This window comes from Podarcis muralis, chromosome 7 (genome assembly GCF_964188315.1).
Source record: "Podarcis muralis chromosome 7, rPodMur119.hap1.1, whole genome shotgun sequence".
Lineage (NCBI taxonomy): Eukaryota > Metazoa > Chordata > Lepidosauria > Squamata > Lacertidae > Podarcis > Podarcis muralis.
Window position 1 is genome coordinate 54,171,745 of NC_135661.1, and position 26,138 is coordinate 54,197,882.

Genomic DNA, 26,138 nt, shown 5'->3' on the forward strand with positions numbered 1-26,138 from the left:
GCCTATCTGGCAAGGTTGGTCTAAAGTTTGTAATGTGTCTGTTTGGGAAGTGCTTTGAGCATTTTGGAAAAGTACTAAATAAATCCTAGTTTACTAGTTGCATTGGGGCCATTATTAGGAAGTATAAAATCAGGGCTTTGGCAAATGCAGCCTTTGGACAGAGGGTTTTGCCTTTGCCAAGGTGCAGTGCTGTGTAATGAGTAGGATTTTGTATGTTTAGGTTGTACTTAAAAGCATATGTAGAAGAGTTGGAGATAACCCTGCAGGGCTATTTTTCACTTGTCTCTGGAGTTTGTAATACCTTGTTAGTTGGTTGGCAAGTTTGTCCTTCAGTTAAATAAGGGGTCAATATATATATTGGCTGATCAGTTTAAACACGCCAGGTGATAGTTTTTCTGGTCTTGGGAGGTTGGGGAGCTCTATCCTCTGGTCTAGTTGGGACATTGTGTTCCAGGCAGTGCTAGTGCTATCCTAGTTCTAAAGATAGCTCTCTTAGCACCTAGATAAAAGGGGGGTTTTATTGGCAAGTAAAAATCATTTCTTCTCTCATTAGAAGTGTGTCTCAAGAGCTGTCAGAAACTATTCTAACTATGGTAGCCAACTGCAGCAATGTCATGAACAAAGCCAGGCAGCCACCACCTGGAGTTATGCCCAAAGGACGTCCACCAAGTGCTAGTAGCCTAGATGCCATCTCTCCTGTACAGGTATGTGGATGCTGAAAGAAACCAAAGTAGCATAATAATGGGAGGAGGTGCCTTTTTATATGTCTCTAAACTTATTTTTGTATTCATAATCAAATGTAATTCAAACATATTAATTGAAACCGTGCAGTTTAAGCGCCATCTTTGAACCTGACATGTCTTTTTCATGGCTTCTTGGGTCAAGCAATGGTGCTAGATTGTAAGGACTTGTTATAACTGGGGCTCCTCAGTTCTCAGCTGAGCTGCTCTTTTAAAAACAAGGCACATATTAGTTGTTCACCACCACACACTGTCACTGCTTCTTCCAGGTTTAATAGGGAGGAAGACCTGGTTCTAGTAACTATATTCAGTGGTAGATATAATAGCCTTTCATGATTTACTTTCTGAAGATTTAATTTGGCACCATTCTGCAGACTAAAGATTAATTGAGCAGCTTTTCATTAATAAAAAGAAATTGTGTGATACTAACAAGCAAACAGTGACAGTAGCATTGTAAGGATTCTAAGCTTTCTTCTATAAGTTTCACAGTAAGTTAGTTCTTAAAGCTAAGTGGTTGCTTGGGCTCCAGACAAACTATTACTGTGCAGCCCAACCCCCAAAACCACAAGATGATGTTTAGTTTTAAAAGGTTATACAGATATACCTTGCAATGCATGCGTTTTGAAGGTGGAGGATGCCTAACAGGTCTGTAAGAGTAGTCCCCAGGAGTTGATTTGTGGTCTTAACTGATTTTGGCAAAGCTGAGCTGAGTGAAGATTGATTGATATAGAAAATAACCCCTTGTCTCTTTGAATATTGATTTTATCCTCAGATTGATCCACTTGCTGCTGGGATGGCATCTCTCAGCCTAGGTGGTTCAGCAGTTCCACACACACAGAGTATGCCAGGTTTTCCTCCAAACTTGAGTTCTGCTTTTAGTACTCCACAGTCACCAGCAAAAGCATTTCCACCACTTTCCACACAAAACCAGAATACACCTTTCAGTGGGATTGGCGGACTCTCTTCACAGCTTCCAGGTACTTTTGTGTAAAGGGGCTGGTACTCATGGGAGGAATGTGGCTGCTTTTCCTATAATTCTGGCTGGGGCAAGCACTTCAAATTGTATCCAACTTCGTATACTCAGTGTAAACCCATTGAAACCAGTGGACATGATATTAGTTGTGTGAATTAATTTCAGTGGGCCGAATGGAAGTACCATGTTGACACTATTCAGGGTGGGAACAGCAAGCAAATTATAATGTCTGCCAGCATTTGTAAACATAACTGAAATGATAATTTTATTTTTCTCAGTAGGTGGTCTTACAACAGGTAGTCTGGGCATAGGAACTGGGGCCCTTGGCCTCCCTGCAGTGAATAATGACCCATTTGTGCCAAGAAAACTGAGTACATCAGGACTGAACCAGCCTACATTCCAGCAGAGTAAGATGAAACCTTGTAAGTGGTAATGTTGTCTGATTGTGAAGTGTGACTGTGGATGTGCGGTAAATGTGAGTTTTCCCTCTAGGGTGGGGGCTGGCAGCGGTCTCTAAGGAGCCTTCTTTGCCCTCCCCAATATCTAGCCTTTCTCCCAGGAATCTTGGAGCATCTTATGTTGGGCTTCCAGGCAGTCTCCCATTCTTGTGGTGACTAAATTAAAACCTGCTTGGCTTTACCATGCTAATCGTGCTCCCAGCTACTGATGCCAACAACTTAACCTTGTACAGTTGTAGGTTCCAAGTAATTTCAGGTTTAAACCAACACAGATCAAGTGGTTTATCAGGCTTCATGAACGAACAGCTTTCATGTGAGTACTTCATAGAATTATTCACAATTGTCCTCAAAACCAAACTTGTGGTATTAGACTAGGAAAATGTCCCTCAGTTTGATGGGAAAGTGGCATTGTGTACATAGTCTCTGCCACTTTTTAGTGACATTGCAATCTTGCCCAGAAATTGATTTTGTCCGGCTCATTGAGTCTATGCTACTTGTATTTGTCTGTTGACCCTCGTTCACTCAAAGTGTACCTTTCGTGTCCTTTGGTGATTTTTTTCAGCTTATGGGTGTCTGGGTTGTGGGGGTTGGGAAACTACTTTGAATCATGAAGATGACACATGCAATAGGCAGCATCTTTCAAATCTTGCTGCTGAATATTTCCCAGTAAACCAGACTGAGGCAATGGCCAGAAAATAGGTGAAAGATGTAGAAATATGCTAGCATTGGTATTAGGGTGGTAGTTTTTAGAGGGTCAGCAAGGGGTTAGGTGGCCAGTTGAATGTGGAATGCTTGGTGTTTGGTGTCAGGAATAGATAAAAGGACTCTTCTGGGCAGGGAAGACTTAAGTAGCGAGAACGTACGTCTACAGTTTGCAAGGCCATTATGTTTTGATAATCATAGCTACCTGCAAACACATTAATGTGAGCCTGTGGAACAGAGATGATCTCTAATCTCTTGCTTTGCCTGAAGAAGTTTGAAAGTGTACCTGCACATTAATGTTCAGCATGCTGTGAGTGCTTGTTGCATCCTGCCCAATATGCTAATCTAGGGATGAATGATACTTTAATTCTGCAGTCATTCAGATTTGCTTTCCTGGCTTCCAGAATAATCGCTAATGAAGAACAAATGTGTTCTCATAACTAAACCAGCCCTTTCCAACTAAAATTCTTGGTCTATATGCAGTCCCACATATGTGTTACATGCCTGAGCTAAACACCATTCAGAACCCTTTAGAGCTATGCCACATTTTGGTCATGCAGACCTCGTTCTTTCCTGCTCAGTGCCTTCTTGACTGCTGCAGCAGCTTTTGGAGCTTGCTTCCTCCCATTTATACCACAACTTGGCCCTATTTTTCCTTGCTTTGCCAAGCTTCAGCTTTATTTTCTTCTCTCCTAGTGTATCCTCTTTTTAGTTGTCTCACAGTTTCTTCTCCTCTCATACCTATAGCACAGCGAACATTCTTCAAGAAATGCTGGGAAGATGGCTTTAATCTTCTATCTATAGATGGAGGAAATGTTCCTGGGTGAACAACATGCTGTTGACTGTTGCCCAAGTTGTCATGAATTCATGGCAATAACCCCCTCGGCAATGCAGCAGTCTCCCATCGTGGAACTTCTTTCTTTCCTTATTGGGGTGGCTGTCCCCAACTTACTATGCTTCCTGCCTTGCTCTTGCCAATACTTCCCACCCCCCCAATACTTCTTTCTCCAACTCCAGTCACAATGATCAAGATTATGTGCACTTGATCCTTTGTTGTGATCTATCTGATCTGATCTTTCGTGCCTGCTGAAGGTGGTTTTGGTGTTTCATCTTAACTGGAACTTAGTTCTTTTTATATTGAACCCAAATCCCAACTCAACAACTTTCTTACTGCATGGCTATCAGATTTTCTATAAAGTAGCTTGCTTGCTGTCCCTGTCAGTAATCTGTTCACATTTGACATGGGAAGTAACTACATTCACAGCCTTGCGACCTTGCTTTCTGTGAAATGATTACCCCTTTGATGTGCAAGTTTGAGTGGATGCTGTCATTGAAAGGACTGTACTTATAACATATTGTTTTCCTGACAGTACCTTTCCCAACCTGAGGTAAGACAGCTTGCTAGTCTCCATATGTGGGACCACACGCTGATCATGAAGAAGAAAGATGGGTTGCTTATCTGTAACTGTAGCTCTTTGAGTGGTCATCTGTGCAATCACACAGCTCACTTCTTTCTCCCTCTGCTGGTGTTGCTCTTCTTTGGTCTCTTTTGGGCAGCCACATCCTGCTGGCAAGCACCTTGGTAGCTGAGACAGGGCATCTTGCCAAAACCTTTCCATGTCTTATCTCTACAAGTTTGGTTTGCAAAGGCACACAAATCCATACATGTAACTGAATGGAGGGCCGCTCAAAGAACTACAGTGACAGGAAAGCAACCTCTTTGAGCTCATAATATGAGTGAGACTGCATCATCATGAAATCTACTGAAATATTCCATGCTGCTTCTGTTCCCTTGGCATTGGATCTGTGATTATGAAATTAATACATTTTCCCTTCATTTTGTGTATTTATTTAATTAGTATTTCCTTTTTTCAACAGCTGACTTATCTCAGGTATGGCCAGAGGCAAATCAGCACTTTAGCAAAGAGATTGATGATGAAGCCAACAGCTATTTTCAGCGTATTTATAATCACCCACCGCATCCAACTATGTCTGTAGATGAGGTGAGCTGTGGGTAGTAATGGCATCTCTCAACTTGCCCTTCTTCCTTACTGTAGACTTTCTTTTCAGTCTTATGGAAAATTTGAGAAAGTAGGTACTTGCAACATTGCTTTTTGTTTGGTTGCAGTTTAAGGGAAATTTAAATTGTAAAATTCCAAAATGTATGTCCATACAGTTGCAGACAACTTTTGTGCAAGTGAAATTGGATGTTTTAAGTTGGGTCCAGTGGAAAGATAACTATTCTGAAAGTTTTGTCTGCTTGTTATATGTCACAATGGGGGAAAGTTATACTTCACTTTAATTTGATTTGTGCCTCTGTTGGGTGAACACTTCTCCTGAGGGGAGGGGGTTGTTCCTAAATCAACAAAGTGCTACTTAGCAAAGAAAACTGCAGTTGCTGAGCCTTAAATGTCTGGGTGACCCAGCACACTAAATTGGATCAAATTAGAGTCTCCCCTTTTAGAATGCGTTTCTGAACACATTTTAGGCAATATTAGGACACACTATTTAATGTTTTGCGTTTACCGTGTTACAATCATCAGAATATAAACGTGCAAAACCCTGCATAATGACATAAACTTTAGTGAATGAGGCCAGCTGCATGTAGCAAGTATTATTTGTTCTTAGTGTTCTGATTCAAGCATGTTAACTGGAGAAACCCTTTTGGCAAGTAAGCAGAATAGAAATAAATAATACATGTGAGATTTTCCCTAGCAAAATTTTTACTGGTTTTCTCAGCGAACTTTACTTTGTGTAGGTGCTCCAAGGGCTAAGCATAATAAATTGAGTCTCTTCATAACATTCTGATTTCTTTACAGGTGTTAGAAATGCTACAGAGGTTTAAGGACTCCAACATTAAACGAGAACGCGAAGTATTTAACTGTATGCTGAGGAACTTGTTTGAGGAATATCGGTTTTTCCCCCAGTACCCTGATAAAGAGCTGCACATAACAGCCTGCCTCTTTGGTGGGATAATAGAGAAAGGACTGGTTACATATATGGCGCTGGGCCTGGCCTTGCGCTATGTTCTTGAAGCCTTACGAAAGCCTTTTACATCCAAAATGTACTATTTTGGTATTGCTGCACTAGATAGATTTAAAAATAGGTGAGTGTGTTTTTATAATATTTCCAAAATGCATGGGGGAATCTCATAACTATATGCCTACTTCAGCAATATATTTAGCTTTCCAATACAAGGTTGACAGTATATTGCAGTTATTGAATGTGTCTCACAGTAGAGGCATAAATTAAATAGAAACTTCGGCTAATAAAGGGAATGCAGATTTTAAAATAAATGAAAAGGAAGTAAATTACTTATAGTCTGAATCTGAATAGAAATTGCCTTAAAATGGCTTTGAAAGTATCAGGTGTTATATATATTAATATTGCTATTGGGGGGGAAAGGAGAAAGCAAATCAGTGTTACTGGAAGTGAAGCTGCCTTGTAGACTTACAAAGACTAGGAGCAATCCAGCTAAAGTCAAGCCCATTTTTGTCTCATTGGTATTAATGGGAGGAGCCTCTTTACCACTGAAATAACTTTGCCTGGATTGTACTTTATACATCTGGGTCATGCAAGGTCACTCTCCCAAGATTCGTTACGATGGAAAGCTTAACTTTCATCCATTTTGCAAGGCAGTATTCATGGCCCTCTAGAAACAACTAGTGGGGGCCTCACTTACCAGATGCCAACATGTCAAAAGTGCTGGTAAGTAGCTACTTCTTTGTTGAACAGTAGAAACCAGTCTGAGTCCATTTCTCCTCTCCCCACAGCAGTGTGACCATTCCACATCCCAGTAGTCAGTCTCCTCTCCTCTTCCTTTCACACTACCTCTGTGTACTCCTCCATGCCACCCCTGTGAATCCTGTGGCAAGCACTCTGTGATTCTGCACCCTTCTATCTGTTTCAGACAGTTTGCATATTGTTCCTTATCTCCTGCATCTTTGGAGCAAGATACATAGCTTCATACCCCTGTGGGAAAACTTGTCATGTTCAGGATAATTTCTGAAACCATAACTACTACAAGTTTTTAATGAAAGCTTGAGATTCACAGAACTTTAGTACATCTTTGGAACATCAGTGCAACTTGGGGTTTTGTTTAATATCCCTACTGAGAGACTTTGTAATTTTTATCCATTATTGCTCTGTACTGTTCTTCCTTTCAGTGCTGTATATTTGAATTGGTTTCTTGTTCAATAGAAATTTTCATTCAAAGAGCTGTCATAGTTTTACAGCTATCTAGCTGATAAAATGAGAGAGCATAAGGATTCCTTTCTTTAAAGTACATCTAAGCAGACAGGTGTTCTAACAAACATATAGTTCTGAAATTGAAGTTAGCCTTCATGTATTTAACAAGCAAGACTGAGATTTCTTGACTTATTTAGTTATCAAAACATTTTTAAGGCTGAATTTTGCAAATTGGATTCTGTACCTATATTAGCCTTAAATTGCAGAATGTTCCGCATTAAAAACTGTTTCTGCATTTAGAATGTTGTGGGGAGAGCTGCAGAAGAAAGAGGGCCAACAGGGTAGGGAATTCTAGAGGGGGTTAGAGGGGAGCAACAACAAGCTGTGTATTTAGTAGTCTGCCATATGTCACTTGAGAAGACTGCTGTGGTTCTTCCAAAGATGTTATTGGGAACTATGAGAGCTATATTGACAAATTGATTGTGCTATTAGCTACCCTTTTCTAAAAACCCAATATGTGGGGGTGGCCCATAAATTTGGATCTAAGTCTTATTGTTTGGTAGGTTGGCCCCTTTGCAATATGCAGTATTCTTGGAGGAGCAAGCCACCAATAGCTCCTAGGTACCACGATGGCTATGTTCTGCCTCCATTTTTGGAGACAGTGTGCCTCTGAATACAAGTTGCTGGGAACTGCATGTGGAGTGAGTGCTGTTGTGCTCAGGTATTGCTTGTGGGCTTCCCATGGGCATCTAGATGGTCACTATGAAAACAAGAGTTCTTGACTAGATGGGCCTTTGTCCTAATTCAGCAGGTTCTTCTTGTGTCCTTGTGCTTATGCCTTGGCAGCATGCAGTTGGAATCACTGGCTGCATCAATAGCATTCATACTTTTGCTAACTAGTTTGCATCTGGTAGAACCAGAAATCTTCACTGCAGATCCAGTATCAGTTAAGCCAGAGATTTAACCATTAATGTATTGATCAGGCCATTTGTTTTCTCCTACTAATGGATAGTTTTACTGTTGACAGATTGAAGGACTATCCCCAGTATTGTCAGCACTTGGCTTCCATTAGTCACTTTATACAGTTCCCTCATCACCTGCAGGAGGTGAGTGTTAAAGGCATGGACAGTGAGGGGTGGGGGAGGACATCTGAATTGAGTTAGGTGTATTTGCATATTGAAAAACCTCAGCATTCCATTAGTTTCATGCTTCAGGGTCCATTCAGTAGAAGGTACAAAAGGATCTGGAAAACTTGAGTATGAGTAGCCCATGCATCTGAGAGGAGAGAAACAGGTTAATCTTAATGCATGTCCGCTTTTCTGTAAACCTCCTTTCAAGGAGACCTGTAGCCTTTTGCCACTGGAAGTGTTCATTTGACAATTAGTTTAATCCTTGCCAAGCAGCTTCTTATATGGTCTTTCCTAGCAAATAAATCCATACCGCTAGGCACAGCAGTCTGTCTGCCCAGACCTTCTGAAAGCAAACAAAACCAGGGACAGTGGAATTAGGATTCTGAAGGTCTGATCCAAAGGCTGTAGTCCAAACACTAAAAGCAATGTTGGTTTAGGATCTCTACGTTAGTAACACACCAATCAGTGGGGATTTCTATATTTTATATGCAGTATTGAATATTTACATGTGATTAATAACACTGAAAGTCTTACCAATTGTAGTTCTTACACCTTTGCTTCAGAAAAGACAACATTAGTCTCTTAGTTGTAATATCGTGTGTCAACTGTGGAAATGGGCTTCATCAGTGGTTGCAGGAAATTTGTTGTCCTTATCTAGACTATAGGGTTTGGAATATTTCTACCCCTGGATTACTTCACTGTTTACTACTTTTTGCTCTCATTGAAGTCTGCAAGGAAGGCTTACCCTCCCTTGCAGAAGCAGGGCACATCTTGGATCTAGTTCCTGCTACTTCTGCTCCCACAGAATGGGAGAAAGACGATGGAGTGGAAAATCCAGGGTTAACATTGGAATTGCTAATTGATCCAAGACAAAAAGGAAACTTCTAAAATATGTAAAATGTCTTTTGTTGCTGATTTCAGGCCATTTATGGAGTTTCATTTGTGCCACAAACTTCAAGGCTAAGAGTTTGGGGAGTAGTTCTAGAAGGCAGTTGTAAGATTTGTTACCTACCTGTGGTTGTATGTGAGTTTTAAGAACTATATACTTCTTGTCTGTTATAGTACATTGAATATGGACAGCAGTCTAGAGATCCTCCTGTGAAGATGCAGGGGTCAATCACCACCCCTGGAAGTATTGCACTTGCCCAGGCCCAGGCCCAGGCTCAGGTTCCGGCAAAAACTCCTCTTGCTGGTCAAGTTAGCACTATAGTCACCACCTCTACTACCACTACTACTGTGGCAAAGACTACAATCACTCCAGTGGGTCGAGTCAGCTTCAAGAAGGATGTGCCAGTAAGTACATGAGCCATTTTACAGGAGGAAGTAGAATGAGATTACGCATGCATCAGTTCTTAGGAGTAAAACAAGGAAGATAAACCCCATCTCTAATGTTCATACCATACACATATCACATGCAAAACCTCTGATACTTTAACCACAGTTACACTCTAATAAAAAGGATTTGTTTTTCTTGTATGCCTAGTCTGGATAATATTGCCTGGCCATTTTTGTTTTTTTTTTCTGTTGTTTTGCTATTAAATATCAAGCTGTTGTTTCCTTCCCTGTGTTGGCGTTAGCTGCTTCTGCTGCTTTCTATTCTCACTCTTAGTTCTTCCAAACTGTTTTCATTAGGCCAGTTTCAACTAAGGAATCCTTTTGGGTTTCCGTTTCTGGCTGTTGTTTTTTGTACCATGAATTTCCACTCTGTTTAATGAAGTCATTTTTTCTTTCACTATTCTGTTGCCCATGTGAGCAAAAATCTTACTCCTCATGTCTTATAGATTCCCAAGCTTAAGTTAACTCCTATCATTCACTAACACATAAACTAAATGTACACTCCTGTTTGCATGTATAACTGTTGTCTCCCTTTTGTAACTGTATTGTGAAATATTGTTTATGCTGTAGCATAAGTCCATGATGGTCTGTTGTATCATTAACTGAATCACTCACTTCCGCAAATCATTTTTCTTGTTCTGCAGCCTTCTATTAATACAACCAACATTGACACCCTGTTAGTAGCCACAGATCAAACAGAGAGAATTGTTGAACCCCCTGAAAACGTGCAGGAAAAGATTGCTTTTATCTTCAACAATCTGTCACAATCCAACATGACTCAGAAGGCAAGTGTCGCACAACATTTTAGTCCTTATAATTTATGTTCCTTGAGTGATTCTTATACATGTAGAGAACTAACTAGAATTATGCCTATGTATGCATGCATGCCAAAGGTTTTTTTATTTAGCAGCCTTCCAAAATTTTAGAATTGTAAACATAAAATAAATATAATGAATTAACATATAATAAGTAAAATCTAAAATAATTTTGGGGTAGTCTTTTGTGCCTTTGGTAGTCCTTTAGCTGCTCATATATTGGGGAAATGTGATCAGATTTGTCTACCAAAAGGTCAAAAACTTTAAACCTTATCTGCTGCCAGATTTCTGCAGGGACATTTTATCATCTGCAACTGATACTACTTAACGGGGAAAAAGGCATTGCGTACACATTTATTCTATCACATTGTATAATCAGGTCTCTATACTGCATAACTGGCTCTCCATATGTTCCTAATGGAACATAAAAAGTGATGTTGGGTGCCAGACTTGGCTTACCTTAATCATTTTTTTCTTGATGCAAGTTTCTTCTCATTTATGGCTTCCAAACCATGGAAGAAGCCTAGCAAAATAACACTTTGGCACTCTTTACAATGTTTTAATATATGCTGTAAGCCACCCAGAGTAGCTGGGAAAACCCAGCCAGATGGGTGGGATATAAATAATAAAATCATTATTATTAATCAAGAGAAGTAGTATTATGCAAATCCATTTTATTTGCATGATTTCTAGAGATCTCTGAATTCTGGTTTTCTTGGCTGATAATATTTCTAGCTCAGAGTCCACACAGCATTGTTCATGATGAGTTAAGCAGGAGAGGAAGAAATAAATGGCTTTACAGTAGGAAATAAATGGTTAATTGAAGTAAGCAAATCAATTAGTGGTGTGGTACTAGTTAGGTTGCAAGTCTTGGTAACTGAATATTTTCACTGGAACGAATGCCTGTGAGTGTCACGAACATTATGTTTCATTGATCCATTTCCCTTTAACGTGTTTATGGAGCCAGGTTGAGGAACTGAAAGAAACGGTGAAAGAGGAGTTCATGCCTTGGGTTTCACAGTACCTTGTGATGAAGAGAGTTAGTATTGAGCCAAACTTCCACAGCCTTTATTCTAATTTCCTTGACACACTTAAGAATCCAGAATTCAACAAAATGGTTCTCAACGAAACCTACAGAAATATCAAGGTGAGTGTTCCCAGTTGCTCTTTTTTGTGACATGAACGTTAACTGAAAAATATTTGCTTTCAGGGAGGCACTGCAAAAGCAAAAATAAAAATAAAAAAATACTTTCTCCCATGTATACCACCACCTTCATAAGATTATGCTGCAGCTGCTGCAATAAAACAATGAACAGAGCTAGATGCTGCTATTTTGAAAACTAATTGAACTTGATCATCAAAGTAATGTGTTGGTGGACTACCTTGATTGCTGTTTCTGTGCTACAGATCGGCCCTGGAGCATTGTTTTCAGTTGTCCTTCAGGGACCCAAACAATTAGCTCCCAAATAAGTAGTTTGCCTTTCTAGGAGAAGTGATCTCCTGAGCAAGATCACAGAGAGGAAAGTACTCCATATCATTTTGCTGTTTTCAGTTGGTTAAATTGATTTTTCTGCTTTTAGAGCTCATGTTTTGTTTTATTCTGTTTTTACCTTGTGTACTGCTTTGATGACTTTATGCCTTGAAGCAGTCTATAAACTAATTTAATAATAACATATACATGCTATATTATAAGCATTTTATCACATATGTTTTAATATATTTCTGAGATTGTTTATTTACTTCTTTCCTTTTCTTTTCCTGCTTTATAGCTATAGGCTGTATTTGGTTGACCAATTAAAATTTGTTGTTTGAAATAACATTAGTCTAATTCTACAAGAAGATGGTTAATGCACTTTCATGGATTTACCATGGTTTCCTGCTAACTAAGATTTCATCTCTCTGGAATAAAAATCCTTCAGGTGCTACTCACATCAGATAAAGCTGCTGCCAACTTTTCAGACCGGTCCTTGCTGAAGAACCTGGGTCACTGGCTGGGGATGATCACACTGGCTAAAAACAAACCCATCTTGCACACGGTGAGACTGGGTGGAGGAGAAAAACATAAACTGGCTTTAAGGCTAGAAACTTTAGTGCATGCTTAAATTAGCTCAATTTTTGGTGCCTTTTTATAATTAGGGGGGAAAGCTATGTAGAAAATTTACAAAAGAAAGGAATCTGATTTGTGGGTGTGAGACTGCCCATTGCTGGGTTTAATTTATACTCCTTTTATTTTAGGACTTGGATGTGAAATCCTTACTGCTGGAGGCTTATGTTAAGGGACAGCAAGAACTTCTGTATGTCGTGCCATTTGTTGCCAAAGTTTTGGAATCCAGTGTGAGAAGTGTGGTAAGTATTATGTCCTGTGACAAACAAGTAGACGGAATTGGTCCAAGACTCTTGGCAGCCTAAGCCAAAGCACAGGACAGTGTTCCTCACATTGAACAGAGAGAAAACAACTGGACTTTCAGATGAATCTTAGTTTAGTACTGGGGACAGGGGTTTTGGTTTTTGCTACTCCTTGACTGGCAAGCGTGGGCAGGGAAGTAGGTGGACAGAGGTGATGACACTGGCAGAATCTTGCATATATTTTGTGTCATGTGTGTTAGTTCAAAGCAGAGGTGGGACCCTGTGGTTAGTGTTGATGATAGCTGGCAGCCATCGGTATCTGGAGGCCACTGGGTTCTCCTTGGCTTAAAGTTTACAGCCTCGTGTTTCCATTGTTTTGCTAACACCATTTAAATGATGTTCTAGCCCCCTTTTTGAAACAGGACTGTTAACTTTATCATTCCACTCTTTTTGTAGGTTTTCCGGCCTCCAAATCCTTGGACCATGGCTATTATGAATGTATTAGCAGAGCTGCACCAGGAACATGACTTAAAAGTAAGTTTCAGTTTGCTGCTTTGAGCTCCTCAGCATTGCTTTGTTTTTGAACAACTTGTTACAATGCATCTGTTTGAAGATTTGAGCTTAGCTAGTGAGCTGTAGCCAGTTTAATGAGAATAGACTTTCTCCAGAAAATTACACATGTTCCAATGGTTTTCACCTCGTTCAAAATATTTGCCTTGAAGCATGTAGCTCTTCAGAACTTGCCTTAAGATTTATATAGCAGGTATACATAACTAATAATTACATTATTAAACCTGAAATCATTAAATATTGTACAGCTGAATCTGAAGTTTGAAATTGAAGTGCTCTGCAAGAACCTTGCCCTTGACATCAGTGAACTGAAACCTGGGAACCTCCTAAAAGACAAAGATCGATTGAAAAGTTTGGATGAACAGCTGTCTGCTCCAAAGAAAGATGTAAAACAACCAGAAGAGCTTCCACCAATTACGACCACTAGTAAGTGTCAAGGATGATTCATACAGTCATCCTTGTATCATACAAATATAGCCTGCACCTCACAGGGAAATTAGTAAGGAATCTTCTTTTTATTATCTGTTCTCTCTTAGTCTTAATATTATTAACACTACAACTGTTTTAGCAAACCTGGAGACAGGGAATTCAGTTTAGGCCTGGGTAGAGTAACCTTTCACAAGATACCCTCCCACGTCCTGGTAATAGGAATACTACAGTAAATTCTAGTACTCATTCTACCTGAGCAGTTCACCTAATTCCAGATTGCTTTTCAAGTGACATCTCTGATATCAAAGATAATAGCGTTGTTGGACTTACCAGCATGACTTTAGACCTGAGCAAACACTGTCATATTGGTTGCCAAAATTCTTTTGTTTCCTATAAAACAAGTTTGTACTATTGAATCTATGTTAGGACATACTCTGAAAACTTTTCTCCTTTTTGCTCTTGTATTTTCTCAGCTGCTTCTACAACACCAGCTACCAGCACCACCTGCACAGCTACTGTTCCCCCACAACCACAGTACAGTTACCATGACATCAATGTTTACTCCCTGGGAGGGCTAGCTCCACACATTACGCTCAATCCAACGGTAAGCTTTTAGACCTGGTCACGTTGAGAAGACTTCCACCTTTAGGTTGGAAGGGATAAGTTTATGTTTTCTTTCAATGGTGTATAAAAAGTTGACATTGACTCTTGGTGGTTTTGCCTTCTCAGATTCCATTGTTCCAGGCCCATCCACAGTTGAAGCAGTGTGTGCGCCAAGCCATAGAGCGTGCAGTCCAAGAACTTGTACATCCTGTGGTGGATCGTTCCATTAAAATTGCCATGACTACGTGTGAGCAGATAGTGAGGAAGGATTTTGCACTAGATTCAGAAGAGTCACGCATGCGTGTAGCGGCACATCACATGATGAGGAATTTGACTGCTGGTATGGCTATGATCACCTGTAGGGAGCCTTTGTTGATGAGCATAGCTACCAACCTGAAGAACAGCTTTGCCACTGCATTGCGGGTATGTTTGCAGTTTATAAGAGACTTTTTTTTTGAAGCAGAATAAGTTAAACCCATGTTTTGTGGCATTGCAATCTAGCAAGATTTGGCAGTACTCTGTTTCTCTGCAGGTAGGAGTTAGTTTCATGATGTATCTTAATGCCCTGCTCAGATTCAATAGTATAGAAAGGTGATGAGAATGCGGACCGAACTAGATTTGAAGTTAGATGTGTCTGCATTTAACCTACATGTTTTTAAAAATGCAAATAGGATTAAAAGATAATTTTTTTGTCAGCTGGGAAGGAAAAGATTCGCGCGCGCGCCTTCTGCAGTCCTGATAATTATTGCCTCCCCTCAGCAGCTGTTGTTTGCATCCTGAGCTATGAATTGTGCGTTGAAGATTTCTGAAAACCACGTCTCATCCGTTACCATTTTCCACTGATTGAAATTAATAACTCATTGTTAAATCCAGTCTCAAGTTGTCTTTTTTGTTGTTCTTTACCTTTGCTTTTCCAGTGACGTGCTGTGGAGAACTTCTGCTGTATTTTTTCCATGGGGGGGGGGGAATCCATTGTTCTATAAAATAACAGTGGATAGGGATATTGTCAGTGGATATTGTTTTTGCAGCTGGCTTGTTATTAAACTAACCATCGTTAGTGTTAAACCACAATTCCAGGTTCAGATGAAACAGGAACCTGTGATCAACTAAAAAAGGAAGTGAAAACCTTTGCACTTCTTTTCAGCCATGCAAGAGAAGGGGAGGAGTGATGGGCAAGGGCATGGCTAGCAGGCTCATTCACATTTTGCTAAACTGTAGTTTAGACTTGTGGCCAAAAAGTAGACTTTAGCATTTGCTTTAGTTCATCTGTGAAACAATTCTGCTTGACTTTCTGAACACTTGCTATGTGGCCCATGGTTGATGCAGCAACAACTTGCACATAAGGGCTATGGAAGCAAGTGAAGTTTACAACAAAACACACAGCCTTGCAGCTGTAACTGCGCTAGTTCTTCATGGAGTGAATCTTCTTGTGTTCACTTTTCTTGGCATTATAACAGGCATGAGAATGCCCATTTTGATATTGAGGCTGAATAAAACCTTGCAGCACTAAGGAATGGTATGAGTAACAGCTTTACAAGAGTCTTGCCATTAGCAGATAAGAATTCTGTTGATTTGTCAGACAGCATTAATCAAAATAATTTTCCTGATTTTTAGAAGAAACGAGAAGAAATAAGGGCAGCCTGTTACTGAAGGATCTTTCACTAAAGATCTTTTGCTGTGGTTTAGTAAAGCCATTAGTTCCAGTATATTGGTTTTTGCACTTGTGTATACTAATGAGGGAAAATATCCCATTACTGCATTTAGAGGGCACCTATGATAAGTGAATTCAGTCCTATGCCTGGAACTTATTTCAGAAAAAACACATACATAGAATTGCACAAGAAGTATGTAATGTGGGGCACATGCTAATTATTTGGCAGATTTTTCCCCTTTTGTTTATATGTAGATTTTGAATGAAGCATGTAATTTGCTTGATGGTTTACTTTATCCTAACTCCATATAAAGCGATGCCATATTTATGAACATCTGTAACTGACATTATGAGTATTTGCTCATTATGGGCATAGTCCTTTTTTAATGGCTTGCTTTTTAAAATAGGCAGCCTCACCACAGCAGAGGGAGATGATGGAGCAGGCAGCAGCACAGTTAGCCCAAGATAACTGTGAGTTGGCATGCTGTTTCATTCAGAAGACAGCTGTAGAAAAAGCAGGCCCTGAAATGGACAAGAGGCTGGCCACTGTAAGTATGTTGCAGAGTTTCAGTTAAAAGTTAAATCATGTGATTACCAAGTCATTCATCTTTTTTTCTTCTTTTTTCCCCAGGAATTTGAGCTCAGAAAACATGCCAGGCAAGAGGGTCGTAGGTACTGTGATCCTGTAGTATTGACTTATCAGGCTGAACGGATGCCAGAACAGATCAGGTTGAAGGTGCGAAATTAAGAGAATTAAAATTATGATCGATGCCACAATATCAGTTGGGAGGCCTTGTTGGAGTCTTCTACTTATCCAAATTTTCCTACTTTCTTTTAAGGTTGGTGGAGTGGACCCAAAGCAGCTAGCCGTTTATGAAGAATTTGCACGCAATGTTCCTGGTTTCTTACCAACCAATGACTCAACCCAACCCACAGGAATCCTAGCTCAGCCTATGAAGGTAGAAATCCAGTTGAGATGGTTGAAGTGATTCTGAGGTTAAAATAAACTACACTGTGACCATTTATTTTACAAGTTATTGGAGGCTTCCAGAAAATAGTGAGGTTGCTTATTGTTTGTGCTTCTCTTCAAAGCTATACAGTCTAATAGTATTATTTGAAAGTCAGAAATAAATCCCACACAAAGAAATTTAGATTATAAACTCTGTGGGAGCTAATTACGTAAACCAGTTCACTGATTACCCCTCCCTTTTTTTTAATCCATGACGATTTATCAAACACTTAATACTTTGTTTCATTATAAACTGTTCACAGTAAAATCTGCAGATGATTTGCTGTTTTAGCTAAATGTTAAGTGTAAAAAGTACCAGCCAATATTGCTGGTGAAAGCAGTAATGGAATGAAAAAGTTACTGAGAAATCTGTCATGATGAATGGTCAGAATTCTCATTCATTAGCATTCATTTAACTAATAAAGTATTCTTGATTTCTTTTAAATCAGCAAGCCTGGGCAACAGATGATGTCGCGCAGATCTATGATAAATGTATGGCAGAACTGGAGCAGCACCTTCAGTCCATTCCTCACACCCTGTCTATGAATCCACAGACTCAAGCCTTACGAAGCCTCTTGGAGGCTGTTGTTGTGGCTCGTAATTCTCGTGATGCTATTGCAGCCCTTGGACTGCTACAGAAGGTTTGTATATGAACTTGCTTCATTATATATCTGTGACTCCTGGGCCATGGAGAGAGGCTCACTTTATCCGAAGGTTTCTACTCTAGAAACATGCACACAGTTACAACATTAAACTACTTGAACTGAGCACAGGATCAGAACAGTCAGGATTGAATACAGATTATTCTGGGAAAATACATACTGTTTAAGAAAAGCTGCCTTCCAAGTGGTGAGGAAGGATCCTTCTATAGTGGATATAGCGGTTCCCCCTGCCATCTGCTGTTTTTTGCTATGTTTGCTGGGCTGTTGTGTAGGAGGCTTTAAAACAGTTGCTTGGGAATGTCTGTCATTAGAAGCCCTTTTACCGCCCAATTGCCGCATTCCCTTGTGGGCTACTCTTCCAGAGCTTGAGTGCTGGTGGTGAGCATTGTTGGAGGCAAAAGTACAAAGAGCGACTGCGATGATGATGATGATGATGATGATGATGATGGGCCTCATTCATACTATGCAAAAGCCACAGAATGCATTGTCTCCCGAGAGCAAAGCAGTTCAATTCCTCTCCAAGTGACTCAGTAAGATGTTGCTTTTAAGTGTTTGCTACTCTTCCTACAGGCAGTTGAAGGTTTGTTAGATGCCACCAGTGGTGCAGATGCCGACCTCCTCCTCCGCTACCGGGAATGTCACTTGCTTGTTTTAAAAGCACTGCAGGATGGCCGTGCTTATGGGTCTCCGTGGTGCAACAAGCAGATTACAAGGTCAGTGATGAAAGAATAAAGCTTTGAAGTCTGTGGAAGCTCTATTTATATACAATTATTTTAATATATTCTGATTTTGGCCAACATAAGGATTTCACCTAGTAAGTTACTGCCCTGTATCCCACTAAGTTACATAATGAGTTGCATGATAAGTGCCATATGGATTCAGTAGTCAAGGGCTTGGGGCTTTCTCCTGAAATAGGATATTGGTGTGGGAATTAAGTTGGGTGATAAAAGAGGTAAACTACCATTCATGCAACTTAAACAAAACTGACCCCTTGTCTGGATTGAGAGTCTGGTGTGGCGGGGCTTAAAACATTTTTGTCCCGTCCCCCCATTGCAGTTTCTATTTGAATTGGAGAGCCTGCACCTGCTACCTTCATTCAGAGATCAACTTCCATTCATGCAGTGGAAGTTTCATTAAACTGTGGCAGGTGCAGGGGACATGAGCCGTGCTAGGGCCCCAGTTCCTACCCTATTTGTTTTTTGTTTTTAGCCATTCACACAATTGCTAGTTTCATCCAGTTTGGATCGAAAACTTGCAGTATGAATATTTTTCGATTCCTAAAATAGTTATTCTGTGACTTTGTGGTTTTACATTGTTATAAGCTGCTCCTAGCAATGTGGCTACAGTTTCTGGTTATTGTCTGTTGGTATTTACACATATAAGCTGTAAAAGCGGAAATAAAAAAGCCGGATAGAATTTATTTTATTTTATTTTGCTTTCCATGTGTTGTTGGTGTAGGACCCTAGAAGTGTATTGGCTTGCAGTTGGCTGTCATAATATGGATACAGGCAAGGGTTCACCTTGCTGTTGTCAACATTTCAAGATGTTAGCTAATTCCTGTTTCCATTTCCAGAAACTAACCATTTAAAATAGATGATGCTCCTCTCCTAACCAACAATCTTATGGAAAGCAATAGACTTAGATGTGAGGGTTTGACACTCTAGGTGGCTGCCTGTGCTGTTTCTGGTCTTTATGGGTCATTGGATCCAGTGTTTGCAGCTAATTGTTCTGATGGGCAAGTGTTTCTTTCACAAAATTTTCAGCAGTGGTGCTTTGAGTTTTTCTACCCAGACCCCTTTCCCATGCACTTCAAATTTGAGGTTTCCTGCTCTTGCCTCACATGCTTTCAGGTCATCAGAGGATAGGCATCTGATCTGCTGCTCCTGTTTGGAAAGGGTTTTTGTGTTCTCCATTTATGGAATTGCTAGTGGGTGGACAGTCTTTTGTAAATGGGGCAGCTGGACTTTAATCTGCTCCTTCATCTTCAGCTACGAAGTCTGTTGGCTTTCTTAACATGGGGCAGTTACAGTCAGCTGGTGTTTCTGAAATGAATGTGTGGAATAATTGGAGAGGAAGCTACCTCTCTGTGTGTTTTGAAACTTGAGACTGAGGAGAAAACAAAGTTAACACAAGAAAACATCTAATTTTTCCAGGTGCCTGATAGAATGTCGAGATGAATATAAATACAATGTAGAAGCAGTGGAGCTACTGATCCGTAACCACCTAGTTAACATGCAGCAGTATGACCTCCACCTGGCTCAGGTGAGAAACTGCCGCCAAGTTAGTTGTTAAATCTCTGCTTATGCTTTAGAAGGAAAACTGTTTACATTCTTGGCCTTCTTTTTCTTGACAGTCAATGGAGAATGGCTTGAACTACATGGCAGTGGCATTTGCAATGCAGCTGGTGAAAATCCTCTTGGTGGATGAAAGAAGTGTTGCTCACATAACAGAAGCAGATCTGTTTCACACCATTGAAACTTTGATGAGAATTAATGCTCACTCCAGAGGGAATGCACCAGAAGGGTAATGTTAAGAGTGTTGAGTGCCAGTGAAAGAATGTTTTCTGCTAGTGCAAGTTTGGCAATGATGATGATGATGTGAGGCTCTGCCATTCCTGTCCACTCCTTTTACATTGTGGGATCACTGTGTAATACCTACTGTGCTTCAGAGTGCCATCCCCCACCCAGTCCTGAATCTCCATTTTTAACAAACTATGTAGAGTGTAATCTACAAAATACAAGCCTGCATTAACCATTGTTTAGTTTTCTGTTTAATCCAGGCACAACTTTGATTTATTATGGGCCATTGCACATTTACTTCCAATTTAGAATCATACTACATATTTGAAAGTACCATGTGATATGTCTTTTGAGACTGTTGCCACTTTAGCAACAATAGGGGAGATTTGAATGCTCTTCCACATCAGAAACTTGGTGAACATATAAAAAAATTGCCACTAGAATCCCTTTCTCTAGTTTGCAGTTTTCCAGTGTTTAGGGAGTTTCACGTATTGAGGAACATTCAGACATGGATTCTCCCACCTACTTTCTGAAATTGCCATCTGAATATGTAATTCAGACCTTAAGTTTGCTGCAGGCAGGACTGACATGCCTTTTTAGGCCTGCAGTATTAGGCATGGTTTTGTGGAAGCACGCCCTAGTGTGACACCTTCAAATCTTCATTCTGGAAGGTAGTGATGATTACACTGAGGGTGTAATAATAAGTGACAGATCAAAGGTTTTGAAAAGCAATATACCCCCCCCCCATCTCTGAAGCACTTGTAGTCCACTCTCCTAGATGTCTTGGGCTGAAGGACAGAGGCCATTCTTTTCTGTTCTTGCCCAACTACAGCAGATCCATTCCCTAATGCCAGGCACTAGACTAGGTCACCTCACTTTTTATCTTCAAATTTATCTGGCAGTAATAGGGTGCAGTTCATTCAGATTCTTACTGTGTTTCTTTGAAGCTTATGTCATGGAGCCGTGGTGGGTTAGTGGATGGCATGTTGGACTTAAATCTAGGCGACTTTGGTTCAAAGGTCTGCTGAACCAAGATGCCAACTGGGCTCCCAACTCTTGCCCCTAAACCATGTCATAGTTTTGGTTGCAATAATATAATAACATCTCATATGCTATCTCTGTGGGACAAGGATGTGATGCAAATGTTTGAAATACAATGCTGTTTATTGTGGGGTATTTTTTAAAAATTATGCACATGGCACAAGTAATCTAAACCCAAGCATGTTCGTTCTGGATCTCTCATAGGTTGCCCCAGCTGATGGAAGTGGTACGGTCCAACTATGAAGCCATGATTGACCGTGCTCATGGAGGGCCAAATTTCATGATGCATTCTGGGATCTCTCAGGCCTCTGAGTATGATGATCCCCCTGGCCTGAGGGAGAAGGCAGAATATCTCCTGAGGGAGTGGGTGAATCTCTACCACTCTGCAGCAGCTGGGCGTGACAGCACCAAAGCATTCTCTGCATTTGTTGGACAGGTAGAGCTTGGGGAAAGAAAGGTGCTTTTTATTCAACATAAGTAGGTTATGATGCCCTTGGATCAAGTAGAGTACTATGTAATATTGATTTCCCCTTTTTAAAAATTCCTTTGCATAATGGCAGTACGTGCAGCATGTCATATCAGTGTAGAGAAACATGTTAGTAAATGGTTGTTTGTTTGTGCTAGCCAGTATCATGACGCTGGCGGCTCTCCACTTCATCCACTAGGAGGTTGTGTTCTTTAAATGAAGAAAGAGCTGGCTGAGGGGGACTGCATGCTGTGGGGCGGTGGTCAGCAAGGAAAAGATTCCCAGTGCCCCACAGAGCTCTTTGGCTTTATCAGGGTGGAGGATGGGTCATTGCTCTGAGGAGAGAAACCTAAGAAGCTAGGGCAGAGCACGTACCTGAGCAGCAGCTGCCACCACCAGTGGGCACTTCGTGCAGCTCTTGACAGTCCCGAGGGTCTTCCACTCATTTATTTTGTGCCCAAAGGAAGCAGCTGCTCTTCTGAAGGCAGATGCAGAGGTCATGTGGGATATGCTCCAAGGAGAATCCCTGTGCCCTCTGGGTGTGGCCTGGGGTCAGCCACCCTGAAGGGGAGGGTGACTGCCACCAGCCAGGTATGGCCACTGCTTGTACACTACTTAATGCAGTTTCCTTAACTCAGTTTCCTCCCCCCCCCCCCCCCGGTGACTCTATGTTACAGATGTTAGAGAGGTGTTTGCAAAAGCTAGAATCTCTTTACATATGTAGGCATGGAATATGGCAAGCAGTTTGCCAGTTTTTTACTCCACTACCACAGTTGTCCTTCAGAGGTGCCAAAACTTCTTTGCTGCCTTATTTTAGTTGCATTTCAAGTAGCCACCCCACTGCCTGCTTGCATATGAGAATAAAGTAAATTGCAGGTCCTCTTCCAGATAGAAATGTATTTATTAAGACTGCAGAAACAGTGGTACTTGCCATTAAAGTTTTGCCTTGTTGGTGTATGGAGCACTTTGAAAACAGTGGCTATGAAAACTATTCAGTACTATCGAGGACAGCAAAATTACACATGATTTCCCCCCCAGATCCCTAGACAGCTACCCGAAAAAGTTGCAGTGTCTCTGAAATGCAACATAATTTGCCTAAATAATGCACAAGTAAAACTGATAAACCTATGTAGGGAATAAACTGAAAATCAGGTCTGCCTTCAGTGTTACGTTGACCCCTGCAAAATGCCAGAGTGAATGGATTACTGATGAATGGAGCCCTGTTGTTCAGTAGCAGAATTTTCTGTTCATATTTGCCACTTTAGTTGCTCTGCATTTTAGAGATTATTGCTTATGAGAAGCGTTTTGAATGCTTTCATACTGAGAATTTCATCCTGAATAACCATTGCTTTAAAAATTGTGATATCAGATCTTGCAAGTGACTGAAATATCTATTGACAGACTACTTATGAAACCGACAGGAGTAGCAATCCATTCTCATGTGCCTACATTCCTAAGAGGGGTAGTCTTAACCCTCCTACACCATGTAGCTTCCCTGCCTAGAATTTCACTTCACTACTTTTGCTTTTCTCCTGCCCTCATGTGGAAGGGACCATTCACTTCTGCATCCTAGTCTAGCAATGTGTCCCTGGAGGAGAAGCATGACTACTTGGGCCTCTCAACACTGCAGAATTGATGTGTGGTATTCTGCATAAAGTACAGCTTCCATAGTTCCAGCCTACTCTGGAATGGTATTGCTCCTTCATATTCCAGTGTTTTGAAATGTACTCTAGAAACCTTGAGAGAAGGAGATTGTCTATTGCACTTAATTCCTGTTTTCAGTGTCACCCAGAGGGTATTCCACCTGCCATTGTTTCCTGTGGGCCAAGCTGCTCTGAGGCTTCTGCCTCACTGCACAGATGGGAAGCTGCTCCTCATGTTTTTGCTGCATTTGTGCTTGGGTTATTGCATACAGGTTGTTGGTTCTTTTAAGGCATTTAGAGTTTATTTCTGCTCTGCCAGTCCAGTCTAGGAAGATCAAGATGATGGCCCTGTCTGCTGCTCCAGGTGGAGGTGCTATCCCACTGGTTGGGAATGCCCTCCAGGAGAAGCAGAACAGGAATTCACAGTAAGAAATGTCCCTTTCTGCATATAGCATGCAGCATCAGTAATGCCTACATACAGAGGCAACATGGGTGTTGTGTTTACTTCCTTGCCAGCATAGTTTCCTTTTCCACCTGGTTCCTGGATGTAGATGTTACCAGTGTGGGACCTGATTACATAGAAATGATCTTATGCTACTATGGTTGATAATGTAGGAATTGACCCTAAGAAGCATCACCAGCCTTTTCTGTGCCAAACTGCAGTGTTACAGTCTAGCCCACTTGCTTTCCAGCATGTCTAGATAGAACATTACTAGCTTGATTTTAGAAAAAAGAGAAGTTCTTTAGGTCTGAGTCTACCTTTTCCCCCATTACAGATGCATCAGCAAGGAATCCTGAAAACCGATGATTTGATCACACGATTCTTCCGTCTTTGCACTGAAATGTGTGTTGAGATCAGCTATCGTGCTCAAGCTGAGCAGCAGCACAACCCCGCTGCCAATCCCACCATGATCCGTGCCAAGTGTTACCACAACCTGGATGCCTTTGTGCGCCTCATTGCACTGCTGGTGAAGCACTCTGGGGAGGCCACCAACACAGTCACCAAGATCAACTTGCTCAACAAGGTTGGGAGCACCCTTCCCTGCCCCCAGTACCCATCTATCTTGAGTTTAGCTGGTTGTGAGAATGGGTAGTATATTTTAGAATTGTGATGACTGAGGCTGGTGGGAGTTGTAGTCCATGGGGCCAGGTTGGCAAAGGTTTCCTTATTAAATGAATGGGAACTGGTGCAGCATGTTTTTTTACGAACACAGTCTAGGAGTTCCATGTTTTAATATCGTGATCCATCTATGGATGATGTTTGGCAGGTGATTGCCTCCTCTGTAAAAGGGATCCTTAGCTACATTGTAAAGAATGTCAGTGTACTCTGCAGGATGTACTTGGAGCACTTAGCAAAAGCATTACATAAATTCTGAATAAGGGTTTGAGATGTGCATATCTCTCGTTCGCTTACATGTGAAAGGGCAGAAAACATTATTGTAAAGTTGCAGTCAAGATCGCCAGTTTGTTGTATTGTCTTCAAAAAATACTGAGTACGTGCATGAATTCCAATTGGCATTGCAGTAATTATAAGCATACATAAAAGTTGCATTCTGAGCACATTGCCTTTTTACCTCTAGGTTCTTGGGATAGTTGTGGGAGTCCTTTTGCAGGATCATGATGTTCGTCAAAGTGAATTCCAGCAGCTTCCCTACCACCGCATTTTCATCATGTTGCTGTTAGAATTAAATGCTCCTGAACATGTCCTGGAAACCATAAACTTCCAGACACTCACAGCCTTCTGGTAGGTATCATTTAATTGACTAGAAGACACTTTGGGTCTTTTCAAACTCTAGACTTCTGTGATTTGCATTGAGTCTACACCAGTTCACTTTAGTTAACACTAATTTTGTGTAATTTTAAATATGTTGATAGACTTGGAGTCTATTTTGGTTACTGGAATAATTGCACATTAAGAAAAATTGTATTTAGAACATTCTAGAGCTTTAGCCAGACTCAATCCCTGGTCAAGTTGGGACATTGATCCTGTGTTCCACTCAGGAGTGGTGCTATTCTAGTTGTACAGACTGCCATCTGGACACCTATGGGAATTTATGGCAACTAAAATGCTCCTTTACTTTAGTGAATCTGTTTATTAAAACTGTGATTCCTATATGATACATTATTGTCTTGGATCTTAATTATGCATCTTTTACTACATTTGAATGGCTTGGGGCCGCCATCATTCCTTGGAGAAATATTTGATGCAAATGGCAAACTTACTTGTACAGTTTTATAAAATACACAGATTTTTGGCATTAAATGCAGTGGAAGGAATAAGTTGTAGTTTGATGGCTTTGGAATTGTTGGGCAGGAGACAGAGGGGCTTTACAGAAGGGCATTACGACTACCCATAGGTCACTGGGAATTCTGCCTTCAAGGCAGATGCAACCCTGGGGGTGGGCAGGGAGATTTAAATCTCCTAGTATAGTGCCATAGAACAAATCATATCCTCCCCGATCATCAGCTTGAACATTTGATGTGCAGGAAGGAGCTGATAACCTGCCCTTTTCATCTGATCGGCATGAGTCAGCTGGAGGTTCACAAACACCCATTGCTGCTGGCATCTGGACCTGTAGGGTTAGCCAAGAGTGAATGCTGGCTCTTGGTCCTTAAAACGTTTAACCACCTCTGCCTGATTTAGACTTCAAGGATGGTCTTAGTTCAATGCAGATTCTTGGCAGTGCTTTAAACAAATCTGACACAAAGCTTGTGTTGTATGTTTTTATTTCAGTAACACATTTCACATCCTGAGACCTACAAAAGCTCCAGGTTTTGTTTATGCTTGGCTAGAATTGATCTCCCATCGGATATTTATTGCAAGAATGCTGGCACATACACCACAGCAGAAGGTGTGG

General features: G+C 40.8%; 1 protein-coding gene and 1 non-coding gene across 13 annotated transcripts in view; both read left to right on the forward strand.

Annotated features, from left to right (window-relative positions):
* Nucleotides 1-26,138, forward strand: part of CNOT1 (CCR4-NOT transcription complex subunit 1) — a 58,166-nt gene that overhangs the window by 25,072 nt on the left and 6,956 nt on the right. For 3 of the 12 annotated variants that reach the window (XM_028739415.2, XM_028739424.2, XM_028739416.2), the window contains 26 exons: nucleotides 554-704; nucleotides 1,513-1,717; nucleotides 1,992-2,135; nucleotides 4,752-4,876; nucleotides 5,693-5,979; nucleotides 8,089-8,167; nucleotides 9,254-9,484; nucleotides 10,171-10,311; nucleotides 11,309-11,488; nucleotides 12,261-12,377; nucleotides 12,577-12,687; nucleotides 13,144-13,221; nucleotides 13,506-13,683; nucleotides 14,160-14,290; nucleotides 14,416-14,712; nucleotides 16,348-16,488; nucleotides 16,572-16,676; nucleotides 16,780-16,899; nucleotides 17,399-17,590; nucleotides 18,182-18,324; nucleotides 19,765-19,873; nucleotides 19,965-20,134; nucleotides 21,376-21,628; nucleotides 24,057-24,305; nucleotides 24,861-25,024; nucleotides 26,015-26,132. In XM_028739415.2, the coding sequence (XP_028595248.1) occupies nucleotides 554-704; nucleotides 1,513-1,717; nucleotides 1,992-2,135; nucleotides 4,752-4,876; nucleotides 5,693-5,979; nucleotides 8,089-8,167; nucleotides 9,254-9,484; nucleotides 10,171-10,311; nucleotides 11,309-11,488; nucleotides 12,261-12,377; nucleotides 12,577-12,687; nucleotides 13,144-13,221; nucleotides 13,506-13,683; nucleotides 14,160-14,290; nucleotides 14,416-14,712; nucleotides 16,348-16,488; nucleotides 16,572-16,676; nucleotides 16,780-16,899; nucleotides 17,399-17,590; nucleotides 18,182-18,324; nucleotides 19,765-19,873; nucleotides 19,965-20,134; nucleotides 21,376-21,628; nucleotides 24,057-24,305; nucleotides 24,861-25,024; nucleotides 26,015-26,132 (4,219 nt within the window). The remainder of the gene's footprint in view (nucleotides 1-553; nucleotides 705-1,512; nucleotides 1,718-1,991; nucleotides 2,136-4,751; nucleotides 4,877-5,692; nucleotides 5,980-8,088; nucleotides 8,168-9,253; nucleotides 9,485-10,170; nucleotides 10,312-11,308; nucleotides 11,489-12,260; nucleotides 12,378-12,576; nucleotides 12,688-13,143; nucleotides 13,222-13,505; nucleotides 13,684-14,159; nucleotides 14,291-14,415; nucleotides 14,713-16,347; nucleotides 16,489-16,571; nucleotides 16,677-16,779; nucleotides 16,900-17,398; nucleotides 17,591-18,181; nucleotides 18,325-19,764; nucleotides 19,874-19,964; nucleotides 20,135-21,375; nucleotides 21,629-24,056; nucleotides 24,306-24,860; nucleotides 25,025-26,014; nucleotides 26,133-26,138) is intronic. The other 9 variants (XM_028739421.2, XM_028739419.2, XM_028739423.2 and 6 more) reach the window with 9 other exon arrangements.
* LOC114603668 (small nucleolar RNA SNORA50) lies at nucleotides 835-970 on the forward strand. The gene has a single exon (XR_003708140.2). It is a non-coding gene; the product is annotated as a small nucleolar RNA SNORA50 (small nucleolar RNA).